The sequence below is a fragment of the Lepidochelys kempii genome, chromosome 3 (assembly GCF_965140285.1).
Source record: "Lepidochelys kempii isolate rLepKem1 chromosome 3, rLepKem1.hap1, whole genome shotgun sequence".
Lineage (NCBI taxonomy): Eukaryota > Metazoa > Chordata > Testudines > Cheloniidae > Lepidochelys > Lepidochelys kempii.
This window is the reverse complement of record NC_136382.1, coordinates 151464869-151485745: the sequence shown is the minus strand read 5'-3', so window position 1 is coordinate 151485745 and position 20877 is coordinate 151464869. Positions and strand designations below refer to the sequence as shown.

Below are 20877 nucleotides of genomic sequence, written 5' to 3'. Positions count from 1 at the left end.
CTGTAAAGGGGGGAATCCATCATTAAAGTCAGCAGGCCTCAAACCATCCGAGCCGAAGTGATGGCCACCAAGAAAGCTGTTTTAAGAAGAACATAAGAATGGCCTAAAAGGTCCATCGAGCCCAGTATCCTGTCTTCCAACAGTGGCCAATGCCAGGTGCCCCAGAGGGAATCAACAGGTAATCATCAAGTGATCAATTCCCTGTCGCTCATTCCTAGCTTCTGGTAAACAGAGGCTAGGGACACAATCCCCGCCCATCCTGGCTAATAGCCATTAATGGACCTATTCTCCATGAATTTACATAGCTCTTTTTTGAACCCTGTTATAGTTTTGGCCTTCACAACATCTCCTGGCAAAGAGTTCCACAGGTTGACTGTGCGTTGTGTGAAGAAATACTTCCTTTTATTTTAAACCTGCTGCCTATTAATCTTATTTGGTGACCCCGAGTTCTTGTGTAAATAAACTTCCTTATTTACTTTCTCCACACCAGTCATAATTTTATATACCTCTATCATATCCCCCCTTAGTCATCTCTTTTCCAAGTTGAAAACTCCCAGTCTTATTAATCTCTCCTCCATATCCCTAATCATTTTTGTTGCCCTTTTCTGAACCTTTTCCAATTCCAATATATCATTTTTGAGCTGGGGCGACCACATCTGCATGCAGTATTCAAGATAGGGCATACCATGGATTTATATAGCAGCAATATGATATTTTCTGCTTTATTATCTATCCCTTTCTTAATGATTCCCAACATTCTGTTCGCTTTTCTGACTGCTGCTGTACACTGAGTGGATGTTTTCAGAGAACTATCCACGATGACTCCAAGATCTCTTTCTTAAGTGGTAACACCTAATTTAGACCCCAAGTAACTCTTGCAGCCAAAGAAACAGTCACTTCTGGTTTTTGTTGTAAGGGGTAGACTTCATATGGTATTGTCTACTATGCTCATTAACTGAATCCATGACAAAGATGGTCGTAGTAGGCTCTAATAAAGCCTCATTCACAGGAAAAGCCACATGTGCAGATGCTGAAGTATGTAAAACGTCCAGGGGCTTATGAGGAGAGTCCTGGAGCTTCTCTAAAGGAATTTGAAGCATATCTGTGATGTACTTCAACAGCTCCAGAAATTGTCTAAATTCATCTGCCATGAAAGCTGGTGAAGGCGTAACAACCTGGTAATGGATGACAAGGAAATGTTTATGTGAGCTGTTACCTCCTTGTCAGCCCTTGCGGGTGGTTCAGTGGTGGGTCTAGGGGCGGGTGGGATCTGGATGCACAGGGGCTCATTGGGGGATTCTGGGTGCAGGGGGAATGGGACTCTGCAGAGGGTGAAGGAGAAGATGGTTGGATCTTGGCAGGGAGCGGTCTGGGTGTGGGGGAGCATTGGGCTCACAGGGGTCTGAGTGCAGGGGGCTCAGCAGAGGGCTCCAGGTGCTGGGGGAGTAGGCCTTGGTGGTGTGGGGCTCAGTGGGATGGGGGTCCAGATACAGAGGGCTCAGTGGGGTGTTCTAGGTGCAGAGGGTTGAGGCTCAGCAAGGGAGTCTGGGTGTGTGAGGGGTCTGGATGCAGAGGATTGGGCTCATCAGGGGGGATTTGGAGTGGGGTCCAGATTCACGGGGTTTGGGCAGACAGAGGGGGCAACTCCCCAAACAGTGACCCCTCCGTCTACTGCTGGGGAGCAATGGGGGCAGGATGTGGGGATAGGGAGGTGCAGAGCTTCCTGCAGTCGGGGGAGGTTCCTGGAAGTGGGTCTGACCTGGCCCTGGGAGCAGCCTGTGCAGTGGAAGGGGATGTGCTGTCCTCATCCCTCCCACAGCTCAGTGCAACTATCTGTTGGAGCCCACCACATGGTGGGAGCCACCAGCCAGGTTGTTCCCAGCCTTGCCCCTCCCTGGATGCATCTCCCCCAGCTGCGCCTGACGCCTGAACCAGATGCCATATCCCTGGACCACAGCCCAGGAGGGGCATGTGATTCAATTTACCTGTGGGGAAAGAGTAAAATCTGTGGGGGATATTAATTCTGCAGTTGCACAGTGGTGCAGAATTCCTCCACGAGTATCCTGTGGAGGCCAGCATCAGTACCAAATCACAGATCTGTCCAAAAAATGTCAGTGCTGTGGACACTGAATGTTTTGAATGAGTACATCCGAAGTCAGACTCAGGTGGTACTGATGTAGCAGTATGGGATACCAGCGTTGGTATCAAAGGTATAGAAAAGTCGGATAGTTCAGACTTCTTCGAAGTGAAATGTCTACCAGAATGGACATGACCACCTGATGCCAGCAAAGTCTTTGGTACTGAATTCAATTTAGTGGAAGAGTGACTCTTATAGGAAGCCTTCGACAGTCTCACAGTACCAGAACCACCTAGACTAGCACTCAGTAGCACTCCTACTAGGACCTGAGGTCTCCAGAACATTCTTTTGAGTCGGTGACCAAGACTTCTTAATAAGAGACCAACCACTCCTGCTCCTCTTGTCATTACCCACAGTCTTACTCTTGGTTCCACTGTATCCCTCAATGTTTTTGGTGACTGAGACCCAGAGACAGATGGGGTGCCTGAAGCTGAAGGCTTTCGGTGACCAGGACCCACACATAGGGCACTAAGTGTGCTCAGAGGCCAGTCCACAGTGGGGTTCTCAGAACCTGAGTTGGAGACTGGACTTATGGTTTGTTTCACCATTAACAGATTTAAATGTTATGGTCCCAGTTTTTACAAGATCTTCTCTTGAAGGAGGAAATCTTACACTTGGTTGGTATATGGGTGTCCACCACTGACCAGGATAGCTTTCCAGTAGGAAAGACAGTGCTTAAAACCTGGGGATCCCAGCATAACCCAGAAGCATCAAAGTCCAGAATTCTTCAGGCAGGGAAACAAACAAACCCGCAAAGTAAATACTATAACTAAATTGAGCTAAGAAAACAACTAAGAAAACTATGTTTAGCTAACTGTCTATATCTAAATGAAGCGGATACGCTCGACTTCCCAACTCAGGCCAAAGGCATTTGAGAAGGAATTAAGGGTAGTTCACCCATGCAGCTCTATATATCCTTGGTTCAGGGCCTGAGGATGTGTAAAGTGTATGCATGGGCCCAAATGGGAACCACAGAAAATCTCCAATCAAAGGCACACGGGGATCCATGCGCACCTGAAGTGGAGTACCTACAGTGACACTACTTGGAGAACAAAATAAAAATAACCATTGAAATATACAAGTCAACTCTGAGGGAATGTCAAGGATAAGCAAACACAGAATATCTGTATACAGGATCCAAGAAGGGAAAGAGCAAAACCAAACCAACAAAAAAAAAAAATCATGTCCCCTTTAAGAAGGCCTCCAAACCAACCCCAGCTTGCAGAGTTCCTAGTTTTCTTATTGTTGCAAGAGGCAGGCTGGCTTTCTCTCTTTTCTTTAGGCACCATGTCAGTGAAGGAGCAGCTTAACCAAATTCCTAAGGCCCTTACCTCAGAACAACCAAACTTAGGACTTATCTACACAGTGAGTTAATGCGCTGTACGGGGGGTGTGATTTCTAAAGCTCACTAACGTGTTCCCTATTTATTAGTTCTTGTAGACCCTGCTGGTGTGCACTCAAGGTTTCCTACTGCACTTTAACATACTATTGTTTCAAACAGTACTAAATTAAAGGGTACTAGCAGGATCTATTCAGGATCTAATCAGACCAATTAATGCACAACACGTTAGTGTGGTTTAGAAATCACACTCCTGTAAAGCACATTATCCTATTCTGTAAACCAGTCCTCAGTCAAAAAACAAGTCTCTGAATGTCTAGGTCAAGCTAGTGTCCTGGTGCCTGAGTGAGCCCACAACCTGTAGCTACCACCATTGCTTCTTGTCCCCCCTCCCTTACTCAGCTTCCTTTTCCTTTTTATATAGCCCAGCTCCAAGAGGAGGCAGGATGCTCCTTGAATGCACCCAGGCTGATTTGTCTGTAAGAGCCAGACTGTCCCTTAAAGCGGTGTTTCCCAATTGGTGTGCCACGGCACATCGGTGTGCTATCAAGCATGAACATGTGTGCCACAGAATTTTGGAAAAGTCACTTGTGTGGAGAAGAGTTTTTTTTATTTTAATTAGTGTCATAACCAAATTGCGTTTTGTGCTGTTCCTCTTCAGTGTACATGTGAGACAGACATTACACACACTACGCTCAAATGACCTTGCTGTTCACATGGTATTATGTGGTAGCTGTGTTTTCTTATCAACCATTAAGTTACAATAGTGAATTTTGAATTGAAGACTCAAAAATGGACAAATATTTGAGGAAAAGAGATTCTGGCACCTCCACATCTACTTTCAGTGATGAAGCTGACATGAACATAAGAAAGTCAAAGTGGTGAACCAGTGCTATTGTGAGAGTTATTTGCAATTTGGATTTTCATTTATAGGTGAACCATCTTACTCTTTTTGACTATGTCTTATGTGTGGGGAGAAACTCTCAAACCATGCTGTGGTGCCAAGTAAGTAAAATCGACACCTTACTAGCAAACATCTGTCCCCTGCCAACAAAGGCAAATATTTTTTTGAGCATTTGAAGGATCAAAATGAAAAACAAGTGCATCTGATGAAACATTGTGTAATAGTTTCTGATAAACCACTGAAACCAAGCTACTTGGTCGCTGAGTTTGTAGCAAAGATGAAAAAGTTGCATAGAGTCGCAGAAACATTAATTTCACCAGCATGCAAAGAAATGGTGAGAACAATGTTAGGTGAAAATGCAGTCAATGAAATTGCAAAAGTTTCCCTTTCAGATAATATGATAAGTCACTGCATTGATGACATTAGCTGACATTGAGACTGTGGTCTGATAAAAAAAATCAAATCAAGCAGAAAATCTGCACTGCATCTTGATGAATCAACAGATATCAGAAGTCATACTCAACTCTTGGCTAATGTCAGGTATTGATGGAAATTATATAAAAGAATTTTTTTTATTTTGTAGACAACTGCCACATCACACGATGTGGGAGGAAATCTTCAGAGTGTCAGTGGCCTACCTTGAGGAGGGAGAATTACACTGGAAAAACTGTCTTAGTGTTTGGCACAGACGGGACTGCCTCCATGATTGGCAAGGTGAAGGATTTTGTAAGCAAGGTCAAAGAACAAAACAAACATGGCCAGAAGAACTTTCCTAAGTGTTAGACGGAGCAGTAAAGATTGTGAACTTAATAAAATTACGGTCCTGGTTGGGGCTGTGGTGGCAGATGTCGCTGGGCACTAGCTGTGTTGTCTCCTGCCACCATTCCTAGCGAGGCAGGCCATCATGAGACTGGACTTTCCTTCCTAGATGCTGTGGCCTCCAGGAACATCTCAGTGATTTCCACAGACACTGCTACAGATGGCAGCTGGAAGCACTGGACCCAGGCTTGCACCACATCTGGGAGGATGTTCAAATATTGGTTCATTAATTCCCCCACAGACTTGGGTCTCTGGAACCAGCCACCAAGAGGCCAGATACTAGAATCATTGGGCCACAAAACATGGGAATGCTTTTGTGGAAAATGCCTCAGCCCCAGTATCTCCACTGACATACCTCTGGGGAAAGGTTGAACCAATCCATTATAGCCATCTTTAGTGCAGTATAAGACCCTGCTTAATCCTCACTCAGCATGCAGTAGGCTACCTGTGCCTCCTGGTGATGTACGGGTACAGCTGTACCACTTAGGTATTTCTCTCGCAGAACCTCTGGGGTATCAACCCATTCAACAATGGTCAAATAGGCTTCTAGGTTACCATCACCATCTCTCAGCTTGGTCAGGGTGAGGCTCAGATGTATGCTACAGCTAGTTTCTGCAGACCGGGGGGTGAGCAGTCTAGCCATGTCTGACTGAAACTGGTGGTTCCACTCCTGATTGGCATGTACCATATCCTGTTGTTATTTCTGGGTGGCTATCTGCATCTCCTATTGAGCCACCAGCCATGCTTCCTGAAATTGGTGTTTCCTCTCTGCTACCTGTGCTTCCTTTAGGTGCTGCTGGGCAGCCACCTGTGCTTCCTGGAACTAGCGGTTTCTGTTGCTCTGTTTGTTGTTGTTGCAGGAATAATTGGAGATTCCCATTCATGACCCTTCTAAGAGGAAGGGGGCTCCCAAGAGATCCTGTCATCTAGGCTACATGTAGAAGATCCAAGACGGTGAAGGCCAAAACCAAACTAATAACAACAACAAAAATAATCACATCCCCTTTTAAGAAAGCCTCCAAGCCAACCCCAGAAGTAGAGTCCCCAGTTCTCTCTTATTATTCTAGGAAGCAGGCAGGATTTCTCCTTTTTCTTTAGGTATCAGGCCAAAGAAGGAGGAGTTTAACGAAGTTCTTAAGTCCTCAGAACATAAAGTCAGAGCAACCAACTTACAATCAGAAAACCAAAATCTCTAGGGCCCCCATCATAGTGCCCTAGTGCTGAGGGGGACTGCAACCTATAATTCAGTGTGGCTTCTGATTCCATCTCCCTTCCTTTTCCTGTTTATTTTGCCCAGCCCCAAGAGTGATGGAGGATATTCCTTCGCTGCAGCCCGGCTGTCTTGGCTGTAAGCTACAGAGCGTCCCTTAAATGGACAGTATACTCCACAACTACCTCCCGGAATATTTTACTATATGTGTGTTATATTTTGACTAGTACACTCCTTCCATAATTCACTACTTCAATTATTGTTGTCCCAATACAAAAAAAGAAAGATCACTTACCAGTAACTTCAGTGGGATTACTAACAGTACATAAAGTTAAACACATGCATAAATATTTGCAGGACCAAAGTCAAATATAGCTTGACTGCAACTATATATCTGTATATGTTATTTGTGAATGTTTTTTGCACTTTTTTATTCATTACTTTAAAATTAAAAAAGAAAATATTACAAAAAACTATTTCAAGAAAAAGTCAGCCACATTCTAATAGGCAGATATTCCTAACAAAAATTGATATAATAAATTGAGAAAAGAAACAGAACATTGAGAGAGAAAACTACATTGTTATAGTTGTAATAGTTGATACTAAACCTGTTTTTCTTTTAAAGTTTCTTGTAGGGATTGAACTCCACTAGTACTCCGACGAAATTTAGACATCCTGCGGTTACCCAGAGAAGGGCTAAACGACTCTAGGGGAGGACGGAGAGATGCCACTTGTCGAACAGGGCCAGGCCCAGCTTCCTCTGGCGGAGCGGGGTCGGGCGCAGCTTCCTCTGGCGGAGCAGAGCCGGGCCCAGCTTCCTCTGGCGGAGCGGGGCCGGGCCCAGCTTCCTCTGGCGGAGCGGGGCCGGGCCCAGCTTCCTCTGGCGGAGCGGGGCCGGGCCCAGCTTCCTCTGGCGGAGCGGGGCCGGGCCCAGCTTCCTCTGGCGGAGCGGGGCCGGGCCCAGCTTCCTCTGGCGGAGCGGGGCCGGGCCCAGCTTCCTCTGGCGGAGCGGGGCCGGGCCCAGCTTCCTCTCTAGTGTCTGGGCTTTCCATCTGATCCCCTGGCACCTCCTCCATCTTGAAGCCTGCAATTTACAAACAATTCACTTATTGTAACAATGCTTTAGAAACGCCTTTAATTATATCCTCAAGTGAGAGTAGGAAAAAAAGGTAGTAGACCTCTAAACTCATTTACCAAATACACAATCCTAATATTTCTGTCAAGTTCTCTCAAAGTTGTTAAAGAAAACATATTATGGAACTTATATAAATTTCTTTAACACAAACATTACATGAATCTGATTATTGACAATTTTAAAAAGTATTTTCCAATTATTTATATTTATTTTTCAGTAATGTTTTACCATATATTTTAAACAATTTGGAATTGATTAAAATATAATATTATAGCCTTTTATTCTACCCAATATCAAATTACCTGTAAATATCAGGGTGAATAAAATCAATCATTTTTTAAAAAAATTAAAGAAGCTTTTTAAAATTTATATTGGTTACTTTAATTTGTAAATTAAAGGCACCTTTGCTGCTTAAGATCCATCTGCAACATCAAGAAGCAGAACAGGATCCCCGGCACTTAAATCCTTGAGAGGTGCCAAACCCCTGGCATCAAGAATACACTCATCAGTGCTCAGCTTTGCTGGGTCAGGACGTTTGGTCTGCATGGAGACTTTCCCATATACCAAAAGCAGTGTTCTATAGCCAACTGAGCATGGTAACCCACTCTAAAGGTCAATCAATCCTCAGATACAAAGACAACTGAAGGCCAACCTCAAAGCAAAGGCACCAACTTTCGTTGGCGCCGGTGGGTTCTCATGTCCCCCTGCCCTCCGCCCCACCTTCAGGCCCGCCCCGACTCCCCCCCCCCCCCCGACCCTATTCAACCCCTCCACAAATCCCTGCCCCCGCCTCTTCCCCAAGTGTGCAGTGTTCCTCCTCCTCCTCCCAGTGCTTGCCACGTTAAACACCTGTTTCGCAGCGCAAGCGCTGGGAGGGAGGAGAAGCAGGACGCGGCGGCACACTCAGGGGAGGAGGCAGAGACAGAGTGGAAGCAGAGGTGAGCTGGGGAGGCAGGGTGGAGAGCTGCCGGTGGGTGCAGAGCACCCACCAATTTTTTCCCTTGGGTGCTCCAGCCCCAGAGCATCGACAGAGTCAGCACCTATGCCTCAAAGTATGCAACATAGACATTAAAACCTGGTTAACAAGTTGCTCTGGACAGATCCATATGGAGAGGTCTGTAATATGAGGCCATGTCCACTTTTGAGGAGTAGTGTGTAAGGTCTTTGCAGAAGAAGAGAGCATGTGTTAAGGTCTGTCAGTAAGACTACACTTGCAAGACATGTAACTGCATCTGCAAATCCAGGACTGGATGAGCTTCCCATGTGAGAAGCCATAAAAACAAATAAATCTAAAACTTAAGTTAATACTGGCTGAATACTCATCCATGAAAGCAACGGGATCCATCAGTTTATAACACACACACACGGGCCGACCACATCAAAGACTCCCATTGACTTCAATCGGCTTTTGGACCAGGCCCTAAAGGCCTCCGCTCACAAACATTTATGCATGTCAGTAACTTTACGCAAGAGTAGCTCCACTGTAGTCAATAGGAGTACTCACATACATAAGTGCTTGCAAGATCAGGGCATAGCTAGGAATAAGTTGCTTTTTATATAAATTTTTGCAGAAAAATGTTTAATTTTTACAATTTTATTATACAAGGTTATAGTACTAGATATTTAGTGTGAAAATGGACAGTGTCTCCTGATTGCAACAAGGATCTCATCTGGAAATATTTTGAAGAAACTCTTTAGTGCTGGCAATGTTAAGAAAGAATTACATGCATGATGTAAAAAGTGCAACAAAGATGTGGTGGCAAGTCTCAAATAACATTCTGAAAATTGTGCTGCTGATACTAAGGATGAAATTGAAGATGCTGTTTCAGTCAGTCATTTTGAATATTCTGGATCTTTTAGTAAGAAATGCTAAACTTTTCACTGAATTTGGAAAAATATTTAACCTTAATTGTTCGTAAATGCTATTTCCTTTCATTTTTGAGTTACAATGAAAATCAGAGCAGTTTATCGATTTCATTTGAATTTGTCTATTTTTAAATGCTTGTGAAAATCAGAAGTTTGTCATTAATGATATATCAAATATTGCAGAGTGGCTGGGTTTCATAATTTATGTAGAGATGTCCAGAGAATATTGATTGACAGCCCTTTTACACCAATTTGGGTGCTAAGCTTTGAACTTGACAGTTACATTCATTCTGTCTTGTGAAGTAAAGAATTTAATATATTCATTTGAGCTGTATGGCTCTATTCTAATTTGTGGGGTTGTTGTAGTATTTCTTGTTATACTGATTGCATTTTTAATTCATGGGTAGAGATGCTCAGACTATAAAATAAGTACCTTTTGCACTTTAATATCTCGAATAAAAAAAGTTAAATTAATTTGAGCTAGTATAGTTGGACAAATGAAGTAAAGTAACAAGCAAGCAAGTTGGCTTACTGTAATTAAAATTTATTTTTGTCATTTTTCAAATTCCTTCATATATGTTAAAGGTCTTGACTCTAGGACAGATGATATGAAATCACTGAATATTTAAACACTATTGTTTTAATTTTATAAATATGATATGTATCTTTATGGGCTTGTTAGTAGTGATTGCATTCCTGCTTAAATGGATAAAATAAAGAATGTTTTCTACAGAAACTACTGAAAATGCGGGATAATGAATGCAAATCTCCAGTACTGAAACAATACAGTAAAAATGACTCAACCTACCCTAACCTTTTGATTCTTTCTTGGTGAACCAAAGTCCCACTATGCCTTGTGTTTATAATTCTTTGTATTTAAGATTAACCTAAAATGAACTTTAGCTAACCCTAATGATTTGTGTTAAACTAGTGTTCACAAAAATGTCTGTAATCAGTAGGACTGTACTTAATTATCCACTTTGTTTTTTACTCTGACTTAACTGACCTAGTCCAAATGCCCAGAAAGGGACCAGTTGCAACTGATATGGGGCAGGTGTTTTCTGTAATTAATAATAAATAAAATAATAATAATAATAATTTAAAAAAAACTATCAAAAGGTGCTTTTAGCATATCAATTAAGTAAAGCAGATATCATTAAAAAAAGCTTCACAGGGCAATAGGTCATTTTTTATCTCTTTTCTGTAAACACACATAGCATATAAAGGAATGCCTGTTATAGATGTATGCTGTAATGGACAAAATGGTGTAATTGATAAGGGATACTCATAACTACACTGTAACTGATCAAATTAAGTAATTGACCAAATGGACAAGAAATATTTGATAAAGCAGACGTATTCTGTAATCAGTGTAACAGGAAACACTGATTGATGTCTAAGTCATTAAAAGCTAAATATGGTTACAGATGTCATTCATTTATTAATAAATTGGTTAGTCTCTAAGGTGCCACTAGTACTCCTTTTCTTTTTGCGAATACAGACTAACACGGCTGTTACTCTGAAACCTGTCATTAATTTATTGATTAGCACCAGCAGAAAATATTCAAAATAAACTAATGTCAGCAAAACCACCCTACAAAAAGAACACGAGAAAGGGTTTTCTGTGTTCTAAACTAGTATATAAAGAGCTTGGGAAGTTAGGAGTGAACTGAAATAAGCTCCCATCACTTCTCCAATTACAGACAGTAGGTAACATGTTTTCCTTTCTGTATAGCACTGTATTAACTACTAATAAAACTTAAACTGAGTTAGTTATTTGACATCATGCCTTATTATATTCAAACATACAACAGAAGTTTCACCCCCTTAGGAAAAAGCACACATATTGATTGGTTTTACCTGTTTCAAAGGCCTTAGCAGAAAAGGAACTTCAAATTTTATAAAAATAACAGCCCTGATCCAGGGAGAGACACCATCCAGAACTGACAGGCACGAGACTGTGATCAACAAAAACAAGCTCTGTGGGAGGACTTCAAGTATTTTAGCCCTACCAGGATCTCCATGTTGAAGATGGGTGAACACCTGGTAAGCTAAGGATGCATATAAACTGTTTGCTTTCATAAAGCAAAGTATTATTGATTTTTTTTAAAAAGTGGTTCTGAAAAAAAACAGACTGATCACTGGATAACCCTGTCATTACCCTGAGAGATCAGAACTGCAGGCAAAATCATAACGAATTGCAGGGATCTGAAAACTAAGGCCCTGGTCTGAGACAGGTGATGGCTGGAGGCCTAAGACCTAGTGGTGTGTACTGGAGGAGACCAGGAGGATCAGAGTTGCAGCTAATTTGAGGACTGTGACAACCTCATTGATGACTTAGGCACCTATCTTGCAAACAACTTATGCTTCTACTTAAATTTAAGCATGTGAGTAGTCCCACTGACTGCACTGGGTCTACTCTTGTGCTCAACATGAAGCATGTGCACATTTACTGAAAGATTGCTGGATTCAGTATATGATGAGATTAAACAGCATGTGCACTATTCCTGGAGAAGAAAACTCTTACTGAGTCTTGATTGGTGGAGCAATATCCACAATGTTCCATTTATCATGGAAATCATGTGAAATCAAAATATACGGTTGTGTAGCAAGGGGGCATTGCCTTCCTCCCTGACAGACCGGGAGAGAACCGTGACTGCCCTCTGGTGGGCAGAACTGGCAAACCCATGGCCGCTCCACCGGAAGCACAGGGGCAGAGCAGGAACAGGAACTATAAAAGGCCGGCCCTCTAGCTCAGTTGGTGCAGAGTAGCAGCATGTCTTTCCCCTGCTGCTGGAGCCTTGACTTGATAGAAGCTACTACAGAGACCTGGAAGGATGGATGGAGCTGCCGGACGCCAGGGATACCAAGGAGCTGTTTGGGCTGCTGCTCGTTGTTTACTCAAGCAAGACCAACAACAACCCCAGGTACCTGGACTGAGTGTAGGAAGGAGCCTAGGGAAGCCAAATAGGGTTTGGCTGTGTGACTGATTGCAAGCAGCCAGTGTGTTGCAGTTTGATTTTTCCCACTGACCCAGTGGCGGACCACTGTTAGGGCACTGGGCTGGGATGTAGTGGAGCGGGAGGGCCTGTGTCCTCCTGTCATCTCACTGTCAGGGGTGGCAGCATCCCCACTTTGTAGTCAGGAGGCCTGCATTGGTCTGGACCCTGCCTGAACTAGGATGGCAAATGCATCTGATGAAGTGAGCTGTAACTCACGAAAGCTTATGCTCAAATAAATTGGTTAGTCTCTAAGGTGCCACAAGTACTCCTTTTCTAGATGGTTTGCTGAGTCTCACACCAGAGAGCTAATCTCCCCACTGTTGCTCTGCTGGACTGAAGGCCAGAGCCCCTTTCCTGAACTGAGTGCTGCCCTTCCCTGATTGAGGGCTGGGGGAATAGGCTCTCTATTGCTCTGCATGACTCACCATAGGTCAGAGCCCCTACGGGATTACTGCCCTGACTGAGGACCTGAGCAGAGAGACTCGTTGCTGGTCTCCCAGACCACAAGCCAGAGCCATTAACTGTGTGTTGCCTCGCCCTGATTGAGGGCTCTGGGCCTATAGACTTATCGCTGCTCAGTGTGACTGCACACCTGGGACACTAACTGTGAGCTAATTTTCCCCTGAACCGAAGCACTCCGGAAGTGTTGTAGCAAAGGGCGTGTGGTCTCCCACCGTGACCATCTTACAGGTTGTATGTTTGGAATAAACATTTTTGACACACAAATGCTATGTCTTCACTGATCAGTGTTTGACAGAAGTAGCGATAAAACCTATAACTGTGAATAAAAATTCAAATGACACATGGACAACTTAGTTACAAAGCTACAAATGTGACAGAGGAAGAAAAAATCTCATAAATCAGAATAACGAGGCAAATCTGAAACTCATTACATATGTTGCAGTATTCATGTATCTTTCACTCAAATAAGATACTCCAGGAATAATGGAAAACTGTAAAATACTTCAGTTTATAACCACTTTGCCTCATTTTCACCTAAGACAGGAGGTTCAACACTTAATCTTCCATAAGATATACAATAACCCAACCTATCCTAATGACAACTAGTAAAGCGGTTTGTGACAAAACATATATTACTATCACTGCCAAAGTAGTAAATATAAGACAACTGAAGATGTACTGACTATATTTAAGTCTAGTCACATTGTTTTGGACAAACAAATAGAAATTACTGACACTTGAAAAAAATATCAGGAAACACTGCATAAAGAGGTACATAGGACAGGGTAAATAACGTAATTTAAAAAAACTGATTTAAATCAAGCAAGTTAAATCAGTTAAGGCCTTGTTAAACTAAATTTGAATGTGTGCACCACTGCAAATTTAGATTAAAACATATAACTAAATTATAAATGCTATTTTTTAAAAACACTCTACTACTGGTAGGATATTTTATTTCAATTTTACAAAACTGCTATAGGCAAAAAATAATATTGAAATTAAGGACCTGATCCTGCACACATTTAAGCAGGACCATGACTTTATAGTAGTCAAATTAAGCATGTGCATAGGAGTTTGCAGCATCAGAGAATAAAACTTTTTTTTTTTTTATTAAAACAACAAGAAGACCGGTGGCACCATAAAGACTAACAGATTTATTTGGGCATAAGCTTTCATGGCGGGAAAAACCCCACTTCAGATGCATGGAGTGAAAATTACAGATGCAGGCATTATTATACTGACACATGAAGAGAAGGGAGTTACCTCACAAGTGTAGAACCAGTATTGAGAGGGGCAATTCAATCAGGGTGGATGTAGTCCCCTCCCAATAATTGATGAGGAGGTGTCAATTCCAGGAGAAGGAAAGTTGCTTTTGTAGTGAGCCAGCCACACGCAGACCCCTGAAAAAGTTTTCAGTCCATATGCTCCATGAACTGTTTACTACTGACCTTTCTAGAGATGGTCAGTAGCTAATATAAACTGGGAGTTTGATTCTCCAGCTCTCACTTAATCTTCAGTTGCCTGTGATGCCATACTGACCATATGGCTTCATTTTTAGTTGACTAATCACTAGAAATAAAGGCTCAAACTTAATTACATTACTATTAGACAAAGAGGTTTGGGGATTGCCTCCAATGCTCCTCACTCCTATTCTCCGTCCAGCTCAGCATTCACCTGAATCCTTGTCTGATTCACCGTTTACCATCAAAGAACAGCAGAGATCATTCTGAGGCACTTTTGCTGATAGCTTAACTTTATTGACCTTTAGAGTGGTACAAGTCCCCTTTTTGGTCAAGTATGCGCTTGATTTTAAATCAATCAGTACATTTATTGTTGGTTGGTTAAAGAGTACAAGGATGGAAGCTGTTACCACAAAATATGCCAGCTAGTGGGTCCCCAGGGGGCCATGTTCAACTCGCAATGGCAAGAGTGTAGCATGCTCTGACTGTGCTCCTTTCCCCAGCCCTCCTTGTTTCCTATACAGGGATTGGCATAGGACAGTCAGGACTCTTTCATACCAAGGGAATCCTCAGCTAAGAAGGTCTATGTGCTTTCTTGCTTTGCTCCTGTGCCAGAGTGGCATAATGGGGTTAGATTACAGCTCAGGATCTATTTTACTTACCCATTTAAAAAAAAAGACTTTGAGGGAAAATAAAATATGTATCAAGCAGTCAATAAACTGTCAGGACAGTCAGAACCAAGCAGTTCCCAAAGTAGCCAAATAGGTAAAGATGAAGTGACCAAAGGGATATTCATTCTTTTGCACAACCTGTACAGCCTTCACATCATGCATTACAAATGGCTGCACCAGCTTCTCATACTCAAGAATCCCTATAAAACTGCATGTGGATGGGAACAATTTATTTTGCACATCCTGCAATGTTGTTCTCAATCATGACTGATGGTAAGCAATTGTGGATCATTGTGCATCCAAAAAAAAAAAAAAATTAAGGGAGAGAGGCAGAAACAAGCATCAGAAGACCATTACAAGTACACTGGAAAAACAAAACCCAGGCGAAGCAAAAACACGTGAAGGTGAATGGAAATACAAAAAAATGTTCTTATACTGAAATATAAGTAGCAGCTTAGAAGAGCTATAGCGATAGGGTCTCTTCACTTGCTATAAGATCTTGAATATACAGCTCTGTTAACTTTTTTTTTTTAAGTGATTATGGTCAGTTTTCTCTTTAATAATACACACTACACCAGTCGTTTTCAAACTGTGGGTTGCGACCCAGTACTGTGTCACGGAATGTAAGGCACTGGGTCAGGGTGGCTCTAGTCAGCACCACTAAACCAGGCTGTTAAAAGTCCCAGCGGCAGTGCTGCCCAGCTGAGGCAGGCAAGTCACTATCTGTTCTGACACCACGCTGCGCCCCACAAGCAGCCAGCAGCAGGTCCGGCTCCTAGGCAGGGGGAAGTACTGGGTCACGGGCATCAACAATTTTCTTCAACTGGGTCACCAGAAAAGAAGTTTGAAAACCACTGCTCTACACTATAACTTGCACTTTCATGTGATATTTTAGTTGATTGATTTGATGATGCATTTTTGTTATTGAGTGTGCCTCTCCTTAGAGGCATAAACCAAATATGTTATTTACATATATGATTTACTATACTTTAAATCTAAATTAAAATCTAGAAATTCGGAACTAAATATAATATGAATAAATCTTAGATTAACAATATTACATGGGTAGTAAACATTTGTCCTCATTCAAGACTTATCTAACTGCTTCTACGTTCAGATTTGTACAGCATGGGTGAAGACACTAGCAGGTGCCAACATCCCCCTGTCAAAGACTGACCATCCACTTGTGAGAGAATTTCTTGACAGCAGGATCTGGAATGGGGTGTGCGATTCCTGGACACAACTGACTGAGACATACATACCTGAAGTGTACCTGAAAGAAAACTGAAGCTTAAAGACAAGAAAATTGCTGTTATTTTTTAATGTTGTGGTGACGAGGCGAGATCAGTTCTGAATGTACTGCTTGCACCATTAGAACCTGATTGCAGTTGACTTGTTTACTTTTTTTTGGTGGACACAGTGTTTTTTAGGTGATGATAATCACTCAACTGTTTCACAGGCTGTAGTCAAAGCTGTAAATGAGTACCAGATTGATCATGAAAATGTAGTAATTGATACTGACAATACTACTTACATGAAAAAGGCATTTGATTCTATGTTTTTTCTTAGATAATACTGTTTCTGAATTCTGGGCATATCCTCTGTTTGACATATTGTTGAAGGTATTGGTGAAGCATTTAGAAACATTTATAGAACACGTTTTTGAAGCACTTTACAACTCGGGTAGTACAAAAGTGAGGTAGCTCCATTTCATGAACCAGAAACTACAAGAATCTCCAGCTGGAAAAGCATCCAGGCCTCCTAGCCCACACACAGGAACAGCTCATTCCATGCTGTTCGATATCAATCTAAGAACTTTCAATTCTACAAAAGTTTTTAATGAAGAGTGCAACACCAGCTCTCCAGTTTCAGCATTTTCTGAATAGTTCACACAGAATGACGCAGCTAAGTATGCATTGTTGAAAGTACACATCACTTTTCTAGCAGAGATATGTGAACAAAGTCTCAGTTTAAATCTGACATTCGAGAGCAGGAAGCCTTGCAGTGTTAACACATTTGACCTTCTGGAAGAACTACAGATATTTCAGTTCACATCTAGAGCTCCCTTTCTTCAGAAAGCACCTCAGAGTTCTTCAAATTTTGAGAGGCAGAAAACTTATCTCCTGTTGGAAAAACTTGCCTGTCTAGATCTCTTTAGAGGCTATCAGTCTTCTGAAAAAATTGACAAATATTTCTCATTTGGACAAGAAGATCTGAATTTTCTGAGACATGTAGATTTGATTCTCATCGTGTTTAAAAATAGCAGGATATAAACAATACCTGGCATTTTCTGAGGTACCTGAACAGGAGCTAAAACTGTAGAGGGGAAAAAATTGTGCCTGAAGCTATTTAAAGTGCAGCTATTTTTGTAGCCCTCAGGTGTTTTGGCTTTCAGTGAAAGACAGAATTCCAAACTGCATAAATGCAGTCACATAAATGCTGGCCTCGAATTGCATAAATGCTGTCTCAGACTCTGCAGATGCAGAGTTTTTCACTTTACAATTTGATCCGTTCTGCTAAAGGAAATCACTAAGTGAGGAAAAACTTAAAGGCTTTGTTTTCTGTACTATAATTTAAATTAGAATACTGGATTGTACTGAAATGCAGGACCATGATTAGCAAAAATGACTTGTGTAAAAGTGTAAGCAATTTCAAATGACATTCTATTTTATTTTTATTGTGCTGCTTGGTGTTCTGGAATGTAATTTAAATGAAAATCCAGAATTAGGGGTAGGGTATTGGTTACCAAGTAGTTGTAACTTTTTTGTGTGTTACTTTTTTCTGTATTGTAGTTTAAATACATGACCAAAACAACTGGAAACCAGCATGATTATATTGTGGTGTTTTGACAAAATATGCAGAATTTTTAGTTTTTTGATGCACAAATCTCCCAGACGTATCACATTATGACATTCCTCTCTGGCGTTATCTGAACCGGTGATCTGCTAGGCTTCTCCAATCCTTACTCTGGAAGCCAGCCTTACCCTGCTCTGCTGTGAGAACCCCCAGTCCTGGGCTGTTCACGCACAGCTGCTAGCATGTAAGCTGCTCCCAGCTACTTGCAAGCGAATGACACTAGCCAATATCTCCAGTCCCAAACACAACCCTGGGAACCTCCATTTTGCAGTGTCCAGTTATGCCCACTAGATGCTGCAAGCTTATATAAGTTAGTCAATTTAACAAAGAAATTGATATGTACCAGGCTTGTTCTCCCAAGGGGAGTCTCTAACACACTGCAAACCAAATGCACTGCTTCAGGTAGAATGAATGAACAGATTTATTAACTATAAAGGTAGATTTAAATGATTATAACTCAAAGTATAACAAGTCAGATTTGGTCAAATGCAATAAAAGCAAACCCCATTCTAAGCTGATCTTAACACTTTCAATGTCCTTAAAAACTCAGATGCTTCTCACCACAGGCTGGCTTTTCAGTCAGGCTCTCCCATTTGATCAGCGTTTCAGTCACTTGGTGGTTGTGGTGTATGCAGATGGAGGTGGAAGAGAGAGAGCATGGCAAAATGTCTCTCCCTTTTATCATGTCCTTTCTTTCTTCTTGGCTTTGTGCATGCGCCCTGCCCCCCTTCAGAGTCAGGTGAGCATTACCTCATTGCAGTCCCAAACTGCCCAAAGAAAGGAGGTAACTCCCTCAAGGGTCTAAGATTCTTCTGTTGCTGCCTAAGCCAGTATCCATTGTTCCTGTGAGGCTGGGCTGGGTTTGTCCCATCCATGCCCTGATGAGGGGTGAACTGCCTGTCTGTTCTTGGAGAGTTTTTGCATGAGCTTGCTTTAAGCCATGAGGATATATTTTCAGCCTCATAACTATATACATGAAATTATAACCTATAACATTACTGTAACAATTACTATAACAACTATGCTCAGTGCATTATAAGCCTTCCAAAGACACCCAACATGACAAACTTTGCATTGGATACCACACAATCATTTTATACAGATGAACATGGGGGTGTAGGGTGTTCCTACGAGGTACAGAGCATCACACATACATTTAACTCAATGCACATGAGTAGTCCTGTTGACTCCAATGAGATTACTCATGCATGAAGTTGTGTATGTTTGTAGAATTGAGATCTAAATCTGAACCACTGAACTGATGGAAATACTGGCCAATCGTGTACATAGTTGACATAAGCAATAAAACAGCTTTTTTTCCTTCTGTAATATCTACTGCAGGTACAGAGAATCTTTTCTAAACTTGTACTAGTCATTCTAATTTAAGAAAATGACTACGTGTAAACAACTAGTCTTATTTTGCTAATCAACGCACAAAAACAAGTGCAGATGAAGATACAGTTTAGAAACTTTCTCAGTTTAGTTCACTGAAACTTATTCAACCTTTACCTACTGTATATTTTTATTATATAGCACTTAAACAAGTTTGATTTCAATGTACAGATTTCATTTTGTTTTTTCAGCAGTGCAGAAGAATACTGTGGAGAATGAAGAGCCAGCAACCTATATTAACATGAGTGAGACTCAGTCATAGTTTATGGGATAAAAACTACTAGTCACTAAAAAAAAAAAAAAAAAAAATTGATACAGTTGTTGTATAACATAAATGCAGGAAAGCAAAAACATTTAACACAAGTTGGTTTCAGTTTTGCAGATTAATTCTATCTTACATATACTATAATTTGATTTAAAAGTTAATTTCCAGTAAATCAGAAATACAACATTCCCCAATTTTTACTGAAACAATTAAGCCTCCGAATAAATACATTTTTGGACCCCACTCTTGCCAACACTTATGCAAATGCTTAACTTATAAGCACACAAGTAGTCTCATCTGACTTTTGTAACAACCAGGCAGACTAGAACCCAGAAACACAGGAATTGTGAGTTGCTGACCTTTTTTGTTAGAACCACTAAACGCATTGGCTAGCTTTCCATGGGGGAACCCTATGAATCTAGGCTCTGCAGGACGTAATTCCCAGCAAGGGCTGAAGGGCCGCCCTTCACAGCTCACTAATTGGCTGATGCTAGTATTTAAACCATCAGGAGTTGTCCAATGATTAGGGCACTAGCTTATGACTTGGAAGACAAGCATTCAATTCTCTGGTCCACCACAGACTTTCTGTGTGATCTTGTTTCAGAGTAGCAGCCGTGTTAGTCTGTATCCGCAAAAAGAAAAGGAGTACTTGTGGAACCTTAGAGACTAACAAATTTATTTGAGCATAAGCTTTCATGAGCTACAGCTCACTTCATCGGATGCATACAGTGGAAAATACAGTGGGGAGATTTTATATACACAGAGAACATGAAACAATGGGTGTTACCATACACACTATAATGAGAGTGATCACTTAAGATGAGCTATTACCAGCAGGAGAGCACCAGGGTGGGAAGGAACTTTTTGTAGTGATAATCAAGGTGGGCCATTTCCAGCAGTTGACAAGAATGTGTGAGGAACAGTAGGGGGGAAATAAACAAGGGGAAATAGTTTTACTTTGTGTAATGACACATCCACTCCCAGTCTTTATTCAACCTATCCTGAAGGATGACCCATAACTCTCACAGATCTTGGGAGACAGGCCAGTCCTTGTTTACAGACAGCCCCCCAACCTGAAGCAAATACTCACCAGCAACCACACACCACACAACAAAAAACACTAACCCAGGAACCTATCCTGGCAACAAAGCCCATTGCCAACTGTGTCCACATATCTATTCAGGGGACACCATCACAGGGCCTAATCACATCAGCCACACTATCAGAGGCTCGTTCACCTGCGCATCTACCAATGTGATATATGCCATCATGTGCCAGCAATGCCCCTCTGCCATGTACATTGGCCAAACTGGACAGTCTCTACGTAAAAGAATGGACACAAATCAGATGTCAAGAATT

The 20877-nt window shown here is 41.7% G+C and overlaps 1 protein-coding gene across 1 annotated transcript in view; it reads right to left on the bottom strand.

Moving 5' to 3' along the window:
- DNAH8 (dynein axonemal heavy chain 8) overlaps positions 1–20877 on the bottom strand; it is a 583322-nt gene that overhangs the window by 553485 nt on the left and 8960 nt on the right. Inside the window, exon 2 of the mRNA XM_078852248.1 lies at positions 7018–7493. Coding sequence (XP_078708374.1) covers positions 7018–7485 — 468 coding nt within the window. The 5' untranslated portion in view covers positions 7486–7493. The remainder of the gene's footprint in view (positions 1–7017; positions 7494–20877) is intronic.